Genomic DNA, 14,775 nt, shown 5'->3' with positions numbered 1-14,775 from the left:
AATAAAATTCAGTTGATAGTATCTCCTGTGTTTTCATAAGCATTAGCCAACAGGTTGTTGTTCAGCACATCGCTTAAAGACTTTTCACAAAAGCTAACGATTTTGTTCATTAAAAATTAAAAAAAAAAAGTGCCTTGTGGCTCAGTTGGTTAAGCGTCCAACTCTTGATTTTGGCTCAGGTCTTGATCCCAGGGTCATAGGGACCCAGATACATGTGGGGCTCTGTGCTGAGTGTGGGGCTTGCTTGGGATTCTCTCTCTCTCTCTATCTCTCTCACTCTCATGCTCTCTGTCCCTCCCCCACTCACTCACATGTGCACATGCACTCTCTTAAATAAACTTTTAAAAAGTAAAAAAAAAAAATTAAAAATTAAAAAAGAGGAAGTCTTGAATTCAGAAAAAAAAGGAGATAGATCTATCCCTGTTGATGTAAGTAGTGAGGATTAATTAAACTTTAATAAGTTAATTCATTGAAAAGGTTATTTGAGCCAAAGTCCACTGGTACACCAATTGCAATTGTTCAAATACTTAGCTACAATGAAAAGATTTTGTTTTTCTTACTTAAAAAATGCAATGGATGAGTTTGGGATATACTTATCAATTTGCCTATTTAGAGAGTAAATTGGGGCCAAAAACATAGTATATTTCACTTAGTTTTCTAGTATGATGACATCAAAACGGTGGTCTGGCTTACAGTGGTGAGACCGTGTGAGAACAAATGCTTTTTTCAAGATGAAGGGTAGGTATTTTCCGAGACTACCCCATTGAAAATAGCTATCCTATTGTATTTAATCCCTTTTAGATTTTTTTTTTTTTTTTTTTTTGGTGTTTAAGAGAGATACAACATGGTAAGTGTCTCTCTTTTACAGGTTCCAATAACTGCCATATTTCAATGCCAAGGTGGTCAGTGACCAGACTGCACTTCTCACATGCCCCTGACAGTGTCTTCAATCTGACTACAGACTGGGTAGAATCGGTGAATGGATGTGTATTTTTGAAAGCACGGCTCTCTAGAGTTCACTTAAAAAATTAAATTGATATTGCTGGGGAATACTTGGTACATCTGTGACTAAGATAAGGTAGCTAAGTAGTTTGAAATAATTTTTGTATCTGAAAGACATAAAGTATTTAAGTAGTCTATTTGTTACTAATAACATGTCCCACCATGATAGTGTTAACATAATTCGGTATTTCTCATATTTCATTTCACAAAACGCAAGCATGAGACAATGACATTAACACTTGGACTTTCTTGGGGCACCTGGGTGGCTTAGTCAGTTGAGCGTCTGACCCTTGATTTTGGCTCAGGTCATGATCATGGTTCATGGGATAGAGCCTTGAGTTGGGTTCTGAGCCTGGTTGAGATTATCTCTCTCCCTCTCTGCCCCTCCCTGGCTCATGATCTCTTTCTCTCCTGCTCTCTCAAAATAGATAAACATTAAAAACAAACAAACAAAACCCCCAAAAACCCCCAAACCTTGGACTTTCTTAAGATCTCTTGGTAAATGAATTAACAAACAAACAAACTGCTGTTTTGATGTAGAAAATACATAACTATAACAATGTAATATGCACTTAAATTATACATGTAAGTAATTATAAATTTACCTTCAAAGATGTAAATATAAAATGAGATTGATGTGTATGAGAATAAACATTCCCTCCCCCACTCATGCTCCGTCTCTCTCTCTTCTCAAAAATAAATAAACATTAGGAAAAAAAAATACTCCCACTTATACAAATTACTAATTTGGATTAAATTATAATACTGTATCACTGTGTCTATGGTTGCAAAACTTAAACACCCTAAAGACTGTAAGATTTAGCACAATGTTACTTTTGGGGTTAGTTAAAAGCAACTTTGTCAGTACAACCATTTATTTTCCACATTTAGAGAGCTCTTGATGTGCCAAATTAGTTGTTGATTACTAATAAATTTCAAAGTGTGGTTTTAAAGTATTTTGATACTTTGTAGTCTGTGAGCGGGTGGGTCTGGATCTTTGTTACCTGTTTTTTGGTTTTTTGTGTTTTTTTTTTTTCAAAAATGAAAAGATTTCCCTGTTTACTTTTTTGGAGAGTTAGTTTAGTGTCATACAAAGAGTGAGGACATCGAGGTCAAAGGTCAAATGATGCTCCTGCTTGAGTTTGCAAATTTCAAAGCAGTTTGTTAGTCACCTTGGATAAATCATTTTTTATGATTTGCCTGTTAATTTTAGGTGATAGTCATTAACCTCAAAGGTCTTGTTGGGCTAATAATATCTATGATTCTAGTTTCGTTAACAGAACTTAAAGCAATTTTGCCATTTGCTGAGAATTCAAGATATCTTTGTAAAATACTTTAAAAATAAATCTTAGTATTACATTTATTTCTGTATCTGTCAGCCTCATTATATTTAAGCAGCTCTAACATACAGTGTATTTATCTCTCTTTGTCATGATGCAAACCAAGAATATTTTCCCGAGGGGTGCGTGGGTGGCTCAGTTAGGTAAGTGTCCAACTTCAGCTTAGGTCATGATCTCACGGTTCATGGGTTTGAGCCCCACGTTGGGCTCTGTGCTGACAGCTCAGAGCCTGGAGCCTGCTAAAGATTCTGTGTCTCCCTCTCTCCGCCTTCTCCCTCTCATGCTCTGTCTCTCTCCCTGTCTCAAGAATAAATCATTAAAAGATTAAAGAAAAAAGAAGAAGAATATTTTCCTGAGATGCATAACTGCCAAGTTTGAGTGAAAGAAGGCAGAACCCATGTGACGGTGGAAAAGTTACATCATGTTATCAAGAATTTTGATTTCTTAATTTTACTACAAAGACTACCCTTCTCATTAACGGTCCTTAACTTCTCCCTCCTGAGATACTTCCAGACTTTTAATCATTATTCCTTTTATGATTACCTGGGCAGCTCCTTGGGGAAATGCTCTCAATGCTCTCAGTGTTCAAAATTCTATTATAAACACTGGGAAACTGTCCTTTGTTGTTCTCTGCTGAAGGTAGGTCTGCAGATTGTGTATTTTTGCAACACAGATTAATGCAGTCAAGTCTTCTCATTTTTGTCTCTGTCTTGAGCATACCACTGAGACTTTCTTTGCAGACTTATTTGTTAGCACGGTACTTTATTTTTTGAAATTATATTATGGGGAAATATTCTTATCTCTATCCATTCAAAACATCATAGGGAGCTCATTACAATGGGGATTTATAACATCTTCTTCTCATTTTTTACCCATTCACTCTTCTTTACAAGTACCATTGATTTTCCCATTGTTGTTGTATTTATTTTTAATTTTTAAAGTTTGTTCGCTTGCTTGCTTGTGCATTTATCGATCGATTGATTGATTGATTGATATTTTGGTGGGGGGGAAGGCAGACAGAGAAAGAGAGAGACTCCCAAGCAGTCTCTACAATAGCAGAGAGCTGAACACAGAGCTCGATCTCAGGAACCATGAGATCATGTCCTGAGCTGAAATCAAGAGTCGGATGCTTAGTTGCCACACAGGTGCCTCCTTCGCATTGTTGTTTTAAAAAATATTTGAGGGGCGCCTGGGTGGCTCGGTCGGTTGAGTGTCCGACTTCGGCTCAGGTCATGATCTCGTGGTCCGTGAGTTCGAGCCCCGCGTCGGGCTCTGTGCTGACAGCTCGGAGACTGGAGCCTGTTTCAGATTCTGTGTCTCCCTCTCTCTCTGCCCCTCCCCTGTTCATGCTCTGTCTCTCTCTGTCTCAAAAATAAATAAACGTTAAAAAAATTAAAAAAAATATTTGAATGGAGGTGAGAATATCAGGTCAGTGGGAATGATTCCACTCGTAACTATACCTCTATTGTCTTTCCTCATGGGAAATTCCTAAAAGGTTAATACATTTTTTTGTTGGTAAACTACACATTTTATCTTCTCAATTGTTCTGACAGATGATGCACTTGTGCAATCAACTGGCTTTTTCCCAGAAGTCATTTGATCATCTCATCCCAGATCTGTGGGATCACTCAAACTTTGAGGAGGAGAAAGAAGCAGTCCATGGTCTGCTATCTTTGTGGTTCCTCCTGCTCCAGGGTCATACAAAGTTCTTCTAGTTTATCGGGGATGGGCCGTTAAAAGGATAACTTGGTTATGTCTTGAAGGATAATCAAGCTAACTTTTAAATGTAAAGAAATAAGATAATAGAATAGGTCATCAAAGAGGCAGCAATATAAGGTCATTGAGGGGACAACACTGGAGTTAAATTCATTGGTTTGCATCCTAATCTGGTCAGTTAGTGGTTGTCTGACCAGGGAGATGTACTCAGTCTCGGTGCTTTGGTTTCCTCTTTGCAAAGTGATGTTGCTGATAGAACCTGTCTCATAGGACCTTTGCATGCAAAAGGTTCGGTAAGCACTCGGTAACAGTCCGCTATTCTTACTGATATTATAAAGCTTAGACTGTTGTCTCTAGAAGAATCTGTCTTGAAGAGTTTTTATAATATTAGAATACTGTAATGTATTCTATAAAGCTGACTTGGAGATCACGACACCATAAAAAAAAAATGGTAAGTGTGAACATTCCTGAGTATTAGTTATATGTAACATCCAAGCTGGGCAATTACAACCACAGAGCTGATGATTTTGTACAGAGGAGAAGAAATGCACACACAGGCAGGGACTAAAAATTGGAGAAGTAGTATTAATTTCTACATCTTAGATACCTTGATGCTTTTTTACATGTTTTATACTTTATTTACTTTTAATGTTTACTTTTTATTTATTTTTGAGACAGAGAGAGACAGAGAGAGAGAGAGCAGGGGAGAAGTAGAGAGAGAGAGAGAGAGGGACAGAGAGAATCCCAAGCAGGCTCAATGCTGTCAGCACAGAGTCCAGCCCGATGTGGGGCTTGAACCCACCAACTGTGAGGTCATGAACTGAGCCCACATCAAGAGATGGACACTTAACTGACTGAGCCATCCAGGTGCCCCTGTGTTTTATACTTCAAGAAAGATAGTAGGACCATTAACACAAGTTGACTCTGTTAATTAGAGAATCATAGGTGCATCAAGTAGGGTCAGGAGTTTTTACATAGGGAAATCCCTGCCCTTACCTCTAGTCCCCAACCAGTCTGCAGCTGTCATCTGACTCAGTATTTTCACACTCGAAAGGTACAAAAGATGGGTTACAATCATGGAATACATAGTAAGGGGAGACTTAGAATTGAAACCTTGGTGCTTATCAGGGTGCTTGGGTGGCTCAGTTGGTTAAGTGTCTGCCTCTTGATTTTTGCTCAGGTCATGATCTCAGCGTCATGAGATTGAGCACCACATTGGGCTCTGCACTGAGTGTGGAGTCTGCTTAAAATTCTCTCTCTCTCTCTCTCTCTCTCTCTCTCTCTCTCTCTCTCCTTCTGCCCATCCCTCCCTCTCATGGATGCTCTCTCTGTCAAAAGAAATTAAATTAAATAAAACATAAAATTAATAATTAGAAACCCTTCGATGCTTATTATGTTATGTGCCCAATCCATAGCATCTTTAATTCCAGTATTAAACATTTTAAGAGCAAGAAATAGTTCTTAGAGAGTAACACACTTAAATTTATCCTGTTACTAATAATAGGGGCCATAATGTGATCACAGAGCTTGTACATTTTTTCAATATATAAAAGGATGCCTTTTTCAACATGCCAAGCAAATACTTCTCCTTCTGAGCTTTTGCACTTCATGCCCTTCATTTCATATTTCCACACTGTTCCTCACCAACTCAGAAGTCACCTCCTCAGAGAAATCTCTGCTCACTCTGTATGTCTGTGCCCTGCCTCCTCTTACTTCTTATCTCCCTAGCATGTGGCACTTTTGTCACAGCATGTCCACTCCCTGGAGTCTCTTGCTGGTATCTTTGTGTATTGCTTACTCCTTTTCAATGAGAATAAAGTACGAGGCAAGCCAGAATCTTGTACGTCTCGTTCACCCTCAGATTTCCAGAATTTAGAATTCTTCTAGATATGACAAATATATCAGCCATATAATTGGCTTTGATGTTTGCGAATAAATTAGGATAAGCAATTATAAGCAAAGGTCCATTGGTAAACCAGTAATATGCCCTTCAAACCATTATTACTATGGGGAGCTTAAACTCCCAAGATGGTGCTAAGCCTACAGATACATCCTTGAGAACTTATGGCAAGTTTTTACTTGTTGAGAGAAGTAAGCTGGGCAAGTGTAGTAAATGGGAAAAATATTGTTTGGGGAAACTTTCCCCTGTGATAACATTAACTGTGAAAAATGAATAAGAAGGTGTAGAATTGCTTTGTTCTGAAAACCAGTGGAATCTGAAATAACATGTCACCTAAACTTCACTTCATGATATTTATCTGTTGACAGAATTTTAATAGGGGGTGCCATACTCAGACAAGCACAGTGTTTAGCCAAACAAAATAAACTATAACCAGGAATTTCATATGTTGCAGGCATAAATCATATGCTGACATAAGGTAGGGCAAATATGTCAGTAACTAGATTGTAACACCAATGTGTAAGTTCGTAAGTTGAATAGGCTTTAGCCATTCCCTGACAACCTTCCGTCTGACTTGAATCATATGTGTGCCTTGTGATTTTAACATTATTATACTGCTCTAGCAAAATATAAATGTCCATTTTTAATAATATATGATACCAATGTAGGTAGTTGTCTATTTTACTAATAAAGAACTAACAAATATTGATGGTCATTACCTATAAGATCTACTACCGGAACTGATGATGCCTTCATATTCTTATCTTGCACATGTCACAGTATTTGCATTGATTTTTAAATGATTTGAATTAGAATAAAGATATATATGACTCAAAAGTTTCAAGAAAAAAACAGATCCATTCATTTTTTTTTTCCTCTCCATAGGCACTACAGACTGGCTCTGTGTTAAGGCAATGCCAAATTTCACGGATGTGACAGAATTTGTTCTTTTGGGCTTGACCAGTTGTCAGGAATTTCAAGTTCTCTTTTTTGTGATATTCCTAGTAGTTTACACGATCACTCTTTTAGGGAACGTTGGTATGATCATTCTGATCAGCATCAGTCCTCAGCTTCAGAGCCCTATGTACTTTTTCTTGAGCCATTTGTCTTTTGTCGATGTGTGGTTCTCTTCCAATGTCACCCCCAAAATGCTGGAAAATTTATTATCAGAGACAAAAACTATTTCCTATGTGGGGTGTTTGGTGCAGTGCTACTTTTTCATTGCCCTTGTCCATGTGGAGGTCTATATCTTGGCAGTGATGGCCTTTGATCGCTACATGGCCATCTGTAAGCCTTTGCTTTATGGCAGTAGAATGTCCAGGATTGTCTGTGTTCGACTTATCTCTGTGCCTTATGTCTATGGATTCTCTGTTAGCCTAATATGTACCCTCTGGACATATGGATTGTACTTCTGTGGAAACTTTGAAATCAACCACTTCTATTGTGCAGACCCTCCTCTCATCAAGATTGCCTGTGGGGGGGTCCACATCAAAGAATACACGATGATTGTTATTGCTGGAATAAACTTCACATATTCTCTCTCTGTGGTCCTCACGTCCTACACCCTCATTGTAGTCACCGTGCTACGGATGCGCTCTGCTGAGGGCAGGAAGAAGGCATTCTCCACCTGTGGGTCCCACTTGACAGCTGTAACCCTGTTTTATGGGACTCTCATATTCATGTACCTCAGGCGTCCCACTGAAGAGTCCGTGGAGCAGGGGAAAATGGTGGCCGTGTTCTATACCACAGTGATCCCCATGCTGAATCCCATGATCTACAGTTTGAGGAACAAGGATGTGAGAGAGGCAGTCAACAAAGCAATTGCCAAGGCAAATGTGGGGCAGTGAAACTGCCAAAAAATATTTGTTGTGGTATGTTGCTACCTGTTATAAATGTCCTGGCACAAAAGTCCCAATGCAATAAGGATTTTCTAAAGGTGACTCTTATATACAACAAAAGGTCCAATCTAACAAGGTGATGTTTTACTCCATGAATGGACTCTAACTGCTAAACCTGCTTTATTTTGTGTTTACAACCATCTGAAAAACTGACATATTGGTGTAATTCACAGTGTATATAAAATTGGGTTAAGTGTAGTCATTGGAGGTACTCGTAAATAAGTTGATAAGTTAATTAATTATAAGTTAATTTGTATGTGCCCTTATTAGAGTCAAACATGATTTCCTAGGGTTTTTTTCTCCATACACATGCTTCTCCACCTACGTTTCATATGAAATTTATAATTTCATAAGAAAAAGAGTAAGAATCCATGTCTTTTTCATGACCTTCAGGATGTTAGTGGTCCCTGACTTACCAAAAAAAAAAAAAAGTGTTCTATAATGTTTATGGATACATGGACTTTTTTTTTTTTTTTTTTTTTGAGACAGAGAGAGACAGAGCATGAACAGGGGAGGGTCAGAGAGAGGGAGACACAGAATCTGAAACAGGCTCCAGGCTCTGAGCTGTCAGCACAGAGCCCGACGTGGGGCTCAAACTCACGGACCGCGAGATCATGACCTGAGCCGAAGTCGGCCGCTTAACCGACTGAGCCACCCAGGTGCCCCATACATGGACTTTTGCAAATGGAATTGCATTCACGATCTTCAACCCATGTCTCAGTACGATCATAAGGTCTGTCCTCAGGTATGGGTTGTTTGATAGCTAACAATGTTCCTGCTTCCATAAGCTGTTTCAATTACTCTAACTCTACTCCTTAGTTTGGGATCTGATACAAATATCCTGATGTGAAAACGGGGAATACTTATAACAAAGGAGTTTTGTGTCCTAATCATAATGGAAAAAAGAATGTGAATATTCTGACATATACAATCTGACTTTTGGCCTCTAGACTTTATCCTATTAAATCTTTGGTTGCTATGATTTGGAATTATTGCTGGATCCTAGTTTCTTGCCACTAATATTACATTCTTTGGCTCTGTATTTAGCAGCTTAAGTCAAGGTTTCAGTGCCTAGATGGATCAGTCATACCAAAGCACTGTTTAACCAAATGCTATTGCACGAAGCGTGCATTCAAACTTGATCAATAGCATTTAAAACGGTATCCCAGTGGACCAGGTTACACATCCTCAAAAGCTCACTATTCAATTCATCTTGATTGATGCACCTATAGCCTACTTAGTCTATATTCCTTTCTGGCTGCAGGTAGAATAGATTCTGTCTACCTTTGACAACTTTGCTAATTTACCAGCGTAGAGGAAAATGGGAAATGTAAATGATTCCCGGTGAGTGAGATTATTCTTGTGTAAGTGCTAATCCAATTAAAAGGTGTGCACAATTGAACGTGCACAGGTGGACTCGCAGAATGAGCAATAACATATAGCTGTGGTAATACCACCACCAACATGGACTAATTCAAGCACAGAAGAGAGTATTATTACTTGGGCTAACTTACTAATCAACCATGGGCCACTGTCCTTCAGAAAGGATTGGAGGAAAGGGAGATGGCAGGGGTCGTGGAGTTCTCTTTGGTAACATTAGATTCTGAACAGGAGGAAAGAGTTCCATTGGTTGGCACCAGAAACCATGTCAATAAAGGGTTTTTGTTTCTTTGTTTTGGCTTTATATTTTAATTCTAAAAGGAATTTGTGTCAAGTACAAAAATGAGGGCTGCTCAAGGAACAACTTTCACAGATGTTGACAATATTCTAAGACCATATTTTCTGTGATCTTTATGACAGGCATATCCCTACTGTTTTATTCTGTGTTGTAGGAATAAAACTCTTGGCATCTAGAAAACTCTTGACCACAGTTTCCATCTTTCCTTATTAGCCAGGTATGCAACCGTGTTATCAATTTTACTAATGAGCCGTCAGTAGAAATTTATGTGCAAAACCTAAGGGTCATCTTTTCAAGTTCAAAGCCACCAGACCTGAATTTTTTCCTCCCCCTTCGCACTCAAAAACGTTGCCACTGAAATGGTTGCTCCACAGCCAGACATAGAAGCCCTATATTCAGGGAATAATTGCCTTACTCAAACCCCTGATTCACACAATTGCCAGAGAAAAGACTAAAATCCTCTTGTTATTTTGAGGGTTCACTAGTTATACGACTTAGTCAGTATCCTAAGCCTCTCTCCAAGTGTTCCAATAATACTTTCCAGAAACATGATCTTTAGTGTCTCATCCCTGCCTATTACTACTTCCTAGGGAAATTTTTCCTTTGAAGATAATTGAGTCTCCTAAGATTCTTGCATATTCTGGTATTGGGTGAAGTGCATCTGGTCCTCTATGCTAACCAGAAAAAAGCAAAAACTTAACCCCGCTGTCTTAGGTATTAGGTTGTATCCTCTTTCCCTCACTGCTTGATGAGTCCTTGGACTTGTCACGGCCTCCAATGGTCACATTAGTTGGTTATAAATCCATTTTGTTCCAATTTCTAGGCCACTTTTCTCCCCTGGCATTTTCATATACAAGTTTCTTTCTTGGGCCCAGGAATTCTCAGCTGTTCCCTCTGCCCTGTGTTTGGAGGTATAGACTGAGTGATCTTCCATCAGTCATTTTAGCCAACACATACGGTTACTTACTGTGGATCGAATTGTGTTCCCCCAAAATATATGTTGCTGTCCTAATCCTAGGTACCTCAGGATAACATTTGCAGATAGGGTCACTGCATATATAATTAGTTAAGATACGGTCACCTTGGAGTAGGGTGGACCCTTAATCCGGTATGACTGGTATCCTTATAAGAAGGAAATACGGACACAGGCATAGACAGAAAATGGCCATATGAAGAGAGGCAGAGATTGGAGTGATGCGGCCACAAGTCAAGAAACACTGGGGCTACTAGAAGAAGCAAGAGGCAAGAACAGATCTCCCTCAGAACTTCCTGGGAGCAAGGCCCTGCCGATACCTTGATTTCAGATTTTAGACTCCAGAACGGTAAGAAATAAATTTTTATTGTTTTAAGCCACTTAGGTTGTGGTACTTTGTTAAGGCAGACTGAAAAAACTGTATGTTTTGTTGCTGCCGTGTTGGAACTCTGGTTTTTCTATGAGGCTTTTTTTAGTCTCCCAGGCTCTACCCTGGGAAGGTAAGCTGTCATCGTTTCTGCTCTGGGAGCGCTTCAAACTCACTGAACTTAAGCCTCAGTAGCTGTGTGTTTTTGCAGCAACCTCACCCGAATCTGGTATGCTACCCAGAGGATGGGGCAGCTTCTTTGCAATGATTCACTTACCTTTAAATTCTCCTCACATTGCCAGTCTCAGGTTGAGCTCTTACTGCTTGTGGAAAAAAAAAAAAGAAGACTCTTTCGTTGTTAGGAGTTCTCTCCCACTCTCCAGTTCACTGTACAAGATTTTAGCTATTTAATATTATAACAACCAAAACGAAACCAATAACAAAGATATCTCCCTCCGTTGAGTTCTTGCCCTTGACAATTGAGAGTCATAATTCCCAAGATTAATTTCTCGGCTGTCTCATCCTCCCTCCAAAAGTTTAAGAGTTTGAAAGTCATAATTCTAATTTATTGCTTTCTCTCCAGAATCTGTACCATTTACAGTCACTTAGAACACATTATGGCTGTTTTAATAATGGTGTTGGGTTGTATGAAGCAAATATAAAAATAATTTTAAAAACATGTACCTTAATATGACAGTATTGATGTTTTCATGTAAATCTCAAGTCTAAACTTAACTATGAAATCTGTACTAAGATAACTTGGGATAACTTAAGTTAATCTTGTTATCACCGATTTCTTTTTTTTTAAGTTGTTCAAATAAGACAAAATCCAGTAAATCTGTAGTTATACCATTCTTTAATTTTAGTCATATAATATTCGAGCAGCACTGGAAAGAACTCAGGTATCCAGTATGCTTCCCACATTGTTCAATGAACCGTAGCCTTAGGACAGAACCAGCTCTGAGTTTCTGAGTTTCATAAGCACCATGAAGTCAGAACTTAAAAATGTTAAAGCAACTTTTCATCTTAAGGTTCTGAGAAGCCCGTATGATAGAAGTCAGAGATATTATCCAATGTCACTTAGTTACAAATGGTAAAACAGGTTGAAGCCCATAATATTCCAGGAAGTAACTATTGTTTTTCTAAGATTCTATAGCTTGAAGGCTGACAGATTTTGATTTCTGGTCATGCCTTGGTTTGAATCGCAAGGCTCTTGAGATGAAAACAGGGATGACAGAGAATAAAAAGGGGAATCAGCTCATGGAAGGTAAGCACTCATATGTTACCTTGGCTTTATTTTGTTCATTTGATAACGAACATCATTTTGTTTGTTGTTTGTTCACTTTATTCACCGTTAATTGTTCCTAACTTCATTATTGAATGAACAAAATATATTGCCTGGGCCATTAGATCCATTCTAACACATGCTACAGTACATAGGTCAGAAGGGCACAGTCTTATAATTCAGCAGACTGATTTATTTAGAATAAATGGGGGAGGCCATTGAGAGGACACGACTGCCAGTTGATCATTGAGCTGGACCTGGGCAATGGGAGGCTCCTCACTCCTTCTCCTGTCCTTGGAATGTTCTCCCACAGTAGGAATCATACAGACTGGAAAGAGCAAGTTGTTGTTGAAGACCATCTCAACCTATACATGACTGAAACCCATTAAGGCCTCCACATAAACTTTTAAGATTCTGGCAGGTGACAGTGGACATTTACTTGTCTTATGGCCACCCAAGACAAGCCTCACATGTAAGTTTCCTTGTATAAAACTGACACTTACCAATCTGAGGTGCTCTGCCTCTTTCTTTGGTCTCTTTTTGCCCTTGTGTAATGGGTCCAGTTTCAGATTTCACCAAGGAAACTCCCAAGGTTAGGAATTAATACTTATAAAAAAAATTGTTTCAGTTTAAAGCCACAGAAACCACCCAAAGTATCTTAATAAAAATAAATAACAAGGAAGTGTGTTTTGTTTTTAAGTAAAATCACCATGGTATTTTATGAAACTCAAGAGCAGAGAATGTAAAACAAAAACAAAGTACTTGGGGCTTGAAAGATAAGAACAAAGATTTCTTTTGTTTGGATTTCTTATTTTTCTTTCTCTACAGACCAGTTTTCTGTTTCTCAGTGCATGGGGAAGTCACACTGGCAACCCCAGCTCCAGAATTCACTTAACCTAAGATTAAGTGATCAGTTGACTCTCACTGGAATTACAGAATTATGTCAAAGTCCCTTGAAAGACATCTGATTGGCTTATCCTCATTCATGTGATCATTCCCATGTACTGTGCTTATGGGGTAGGTCTACTAGTGCAACGACCGTTGTCACATTCCGCCTCTGTGAAGGAGATTTTCAGAGGGGACAGGGCTTTTGTAGGTAGGAAAGCAGTCTATACTGCGCTTCTTTTGTTTACTCACTCATTCATTCACTCCACTCCCCCCCCCCCCCGCCCTGCCGCCACCACCATTCAGAGTAGTTATGGGGGTTGTATCGGACGAGAGCGATACATTGTAGAAGATAAATTCATCCCACCAAATCCTGGGTATCGAGCATGCCAGAATGAAAGTCTAAACTAGATGTGTGAGCCAGACCCAAACATGTCATAACATACTGGCAGACAAGCAAAGTGGAAGGAATTTTTGTACTGGAGTCTGGTGGGCTTCGCCAAAAACAATCAGGACTGATCATTTGTCCTTTATTTCTTTTTAACAGGCTTAGAATACTTGTTTTCCCTACTGGGACCTTCTTATCCTACATGTGCCCTTATTTTCCAAGGAGAACATGAATACAATGCTCCCACACTCAACAGACCTCTCAAGGCACTTATGGCTAGTTGCTCATGCTGCTGGAATTTTGCCTTGGTTGCCCATTAATGGACTTAATCACCTTTTTTTTTCTGATCCTTTGACTCCCTCTGAGCCGAACTCATATCAGAAGTAAACATTTGTTTTTGTAGTTATTTGATTGACGTTTGTCTCCTCTTCCAGACTGTTCAGCCCTATCAGGCAGGGAATGTGTTTGTTTTAGCTCACAATATGAAGCAGACAGTAGACATTATACATTTGAATTTTTGAGTGAAAAAAAAACACAAATCTATGACATTACAGTTGACAGTTTAAGTGGTTTTGGATTATTTTGCTTTATACATAATTAACCCAACATAGAGCTATATTCTTGAAATGTGACAACAACCATAATTATCATGTTGTTTTAAGCTACCCCTGCCTGTCCCCCAGCACTTTGTAAAGTCCCCATATCCCCACAACTTCAGAGAAACTTTGGAAAGTACAGCTTTGCTTAGGGAATTTCGGGATAGGTCTACATTTTTGCTTTGATAGGGTTACCAAGGGGAGTATAGCTTTCTAAAAGGTACTCTTGATCCACAGTTTTACATAGCAAAAAATGGCATCTTTTCAAAGGGCATGATAATTGTGTCATACCAGGGAATGGCCAGTAGTGAACTAGTAGTAGTCAGAGGCAGAGTGAGGAGTGATGGTTAGCAGACCAGATACAGTTGGGGACAGGCTTTTGCACAAAATGACATGGGGATGGACAAAAAATTTACTTCACCCCCTTCCTTGCCCCTTTCTCGGTCCTCCACCAGTATACAAAGCAGAAACACTTTTGAAAGAAACTGTTGATTCTTACTATCAGTGGAACAGGAAGGGCTCTCAGTGTCCTACACCTAAACAGTTGGAATTTGTTAGAAGTCTAAATTCTACTCCTTTAAATATTTCATCTTAGTAAAGACGGTATTAAAAATAGAATTCACGTACAAAATAATTTCACTCCCATAAAGGATGATAAAAATGAACTTACTCCATCAAAAGACTGAAAAGATTATAAAAACAATATATCTACATGTGGCATTACCCCAAGCCAGACACTGCCCTGAG

At 38.9% G+C, this 14,775-nt stretch overlaps 1 protein-coding gene across 1 annotated transcript; it reads left to right on the top strand.

Annotated features, from left to right (window-relative positions):
- Nucleotides 1-6,872: 6,872 nt before the first annotated feature.
- On the top strand, nt 6,873-7,805 carry LOC115525945 (olfactory receptor 5M9). Its single transcript, XM_030333377.1, has one exon. It carries the CDS (start codon nt 6,873-6,875, stop codon nt 7,803-7,805), a length of 933 nt encoding a protein of 310 aa, XP_030189237.1.
- Nucleotides 7,806-14,775: the final 6,970 nt, after the last annotated feature.

The sequence above is a fragment of the Lynx canadensis genome, chromosome D1, assembly GCF_007474595.2.
Source record: "Lynx canadensis isolate LIC74 chromosome D1, mLynCan4.pri.v2, whole genome shotgun sequence".
Taxonomy (NCBI): domain Eukaryota; kingdom Metazoa; phylum Chordata; class Mammalia; order Carnivora; family Felidae; genus Lynx; species Lynx canadensis.
Note: the sequence above shows the minus strand (reverse complement) of the source record. Positions and strands in the feature narration are given on the sequence as shown.

Bases quoted from the DNA above. Each gene is read 5' to 3' on its own strand.
- LOC115525945 (XM_030333377.1), top strand. From the start codon at position 6,873: ATGCCAAATTTCACGGATGTGACAGAATTTGTTCTTTTGGGCTTGACC.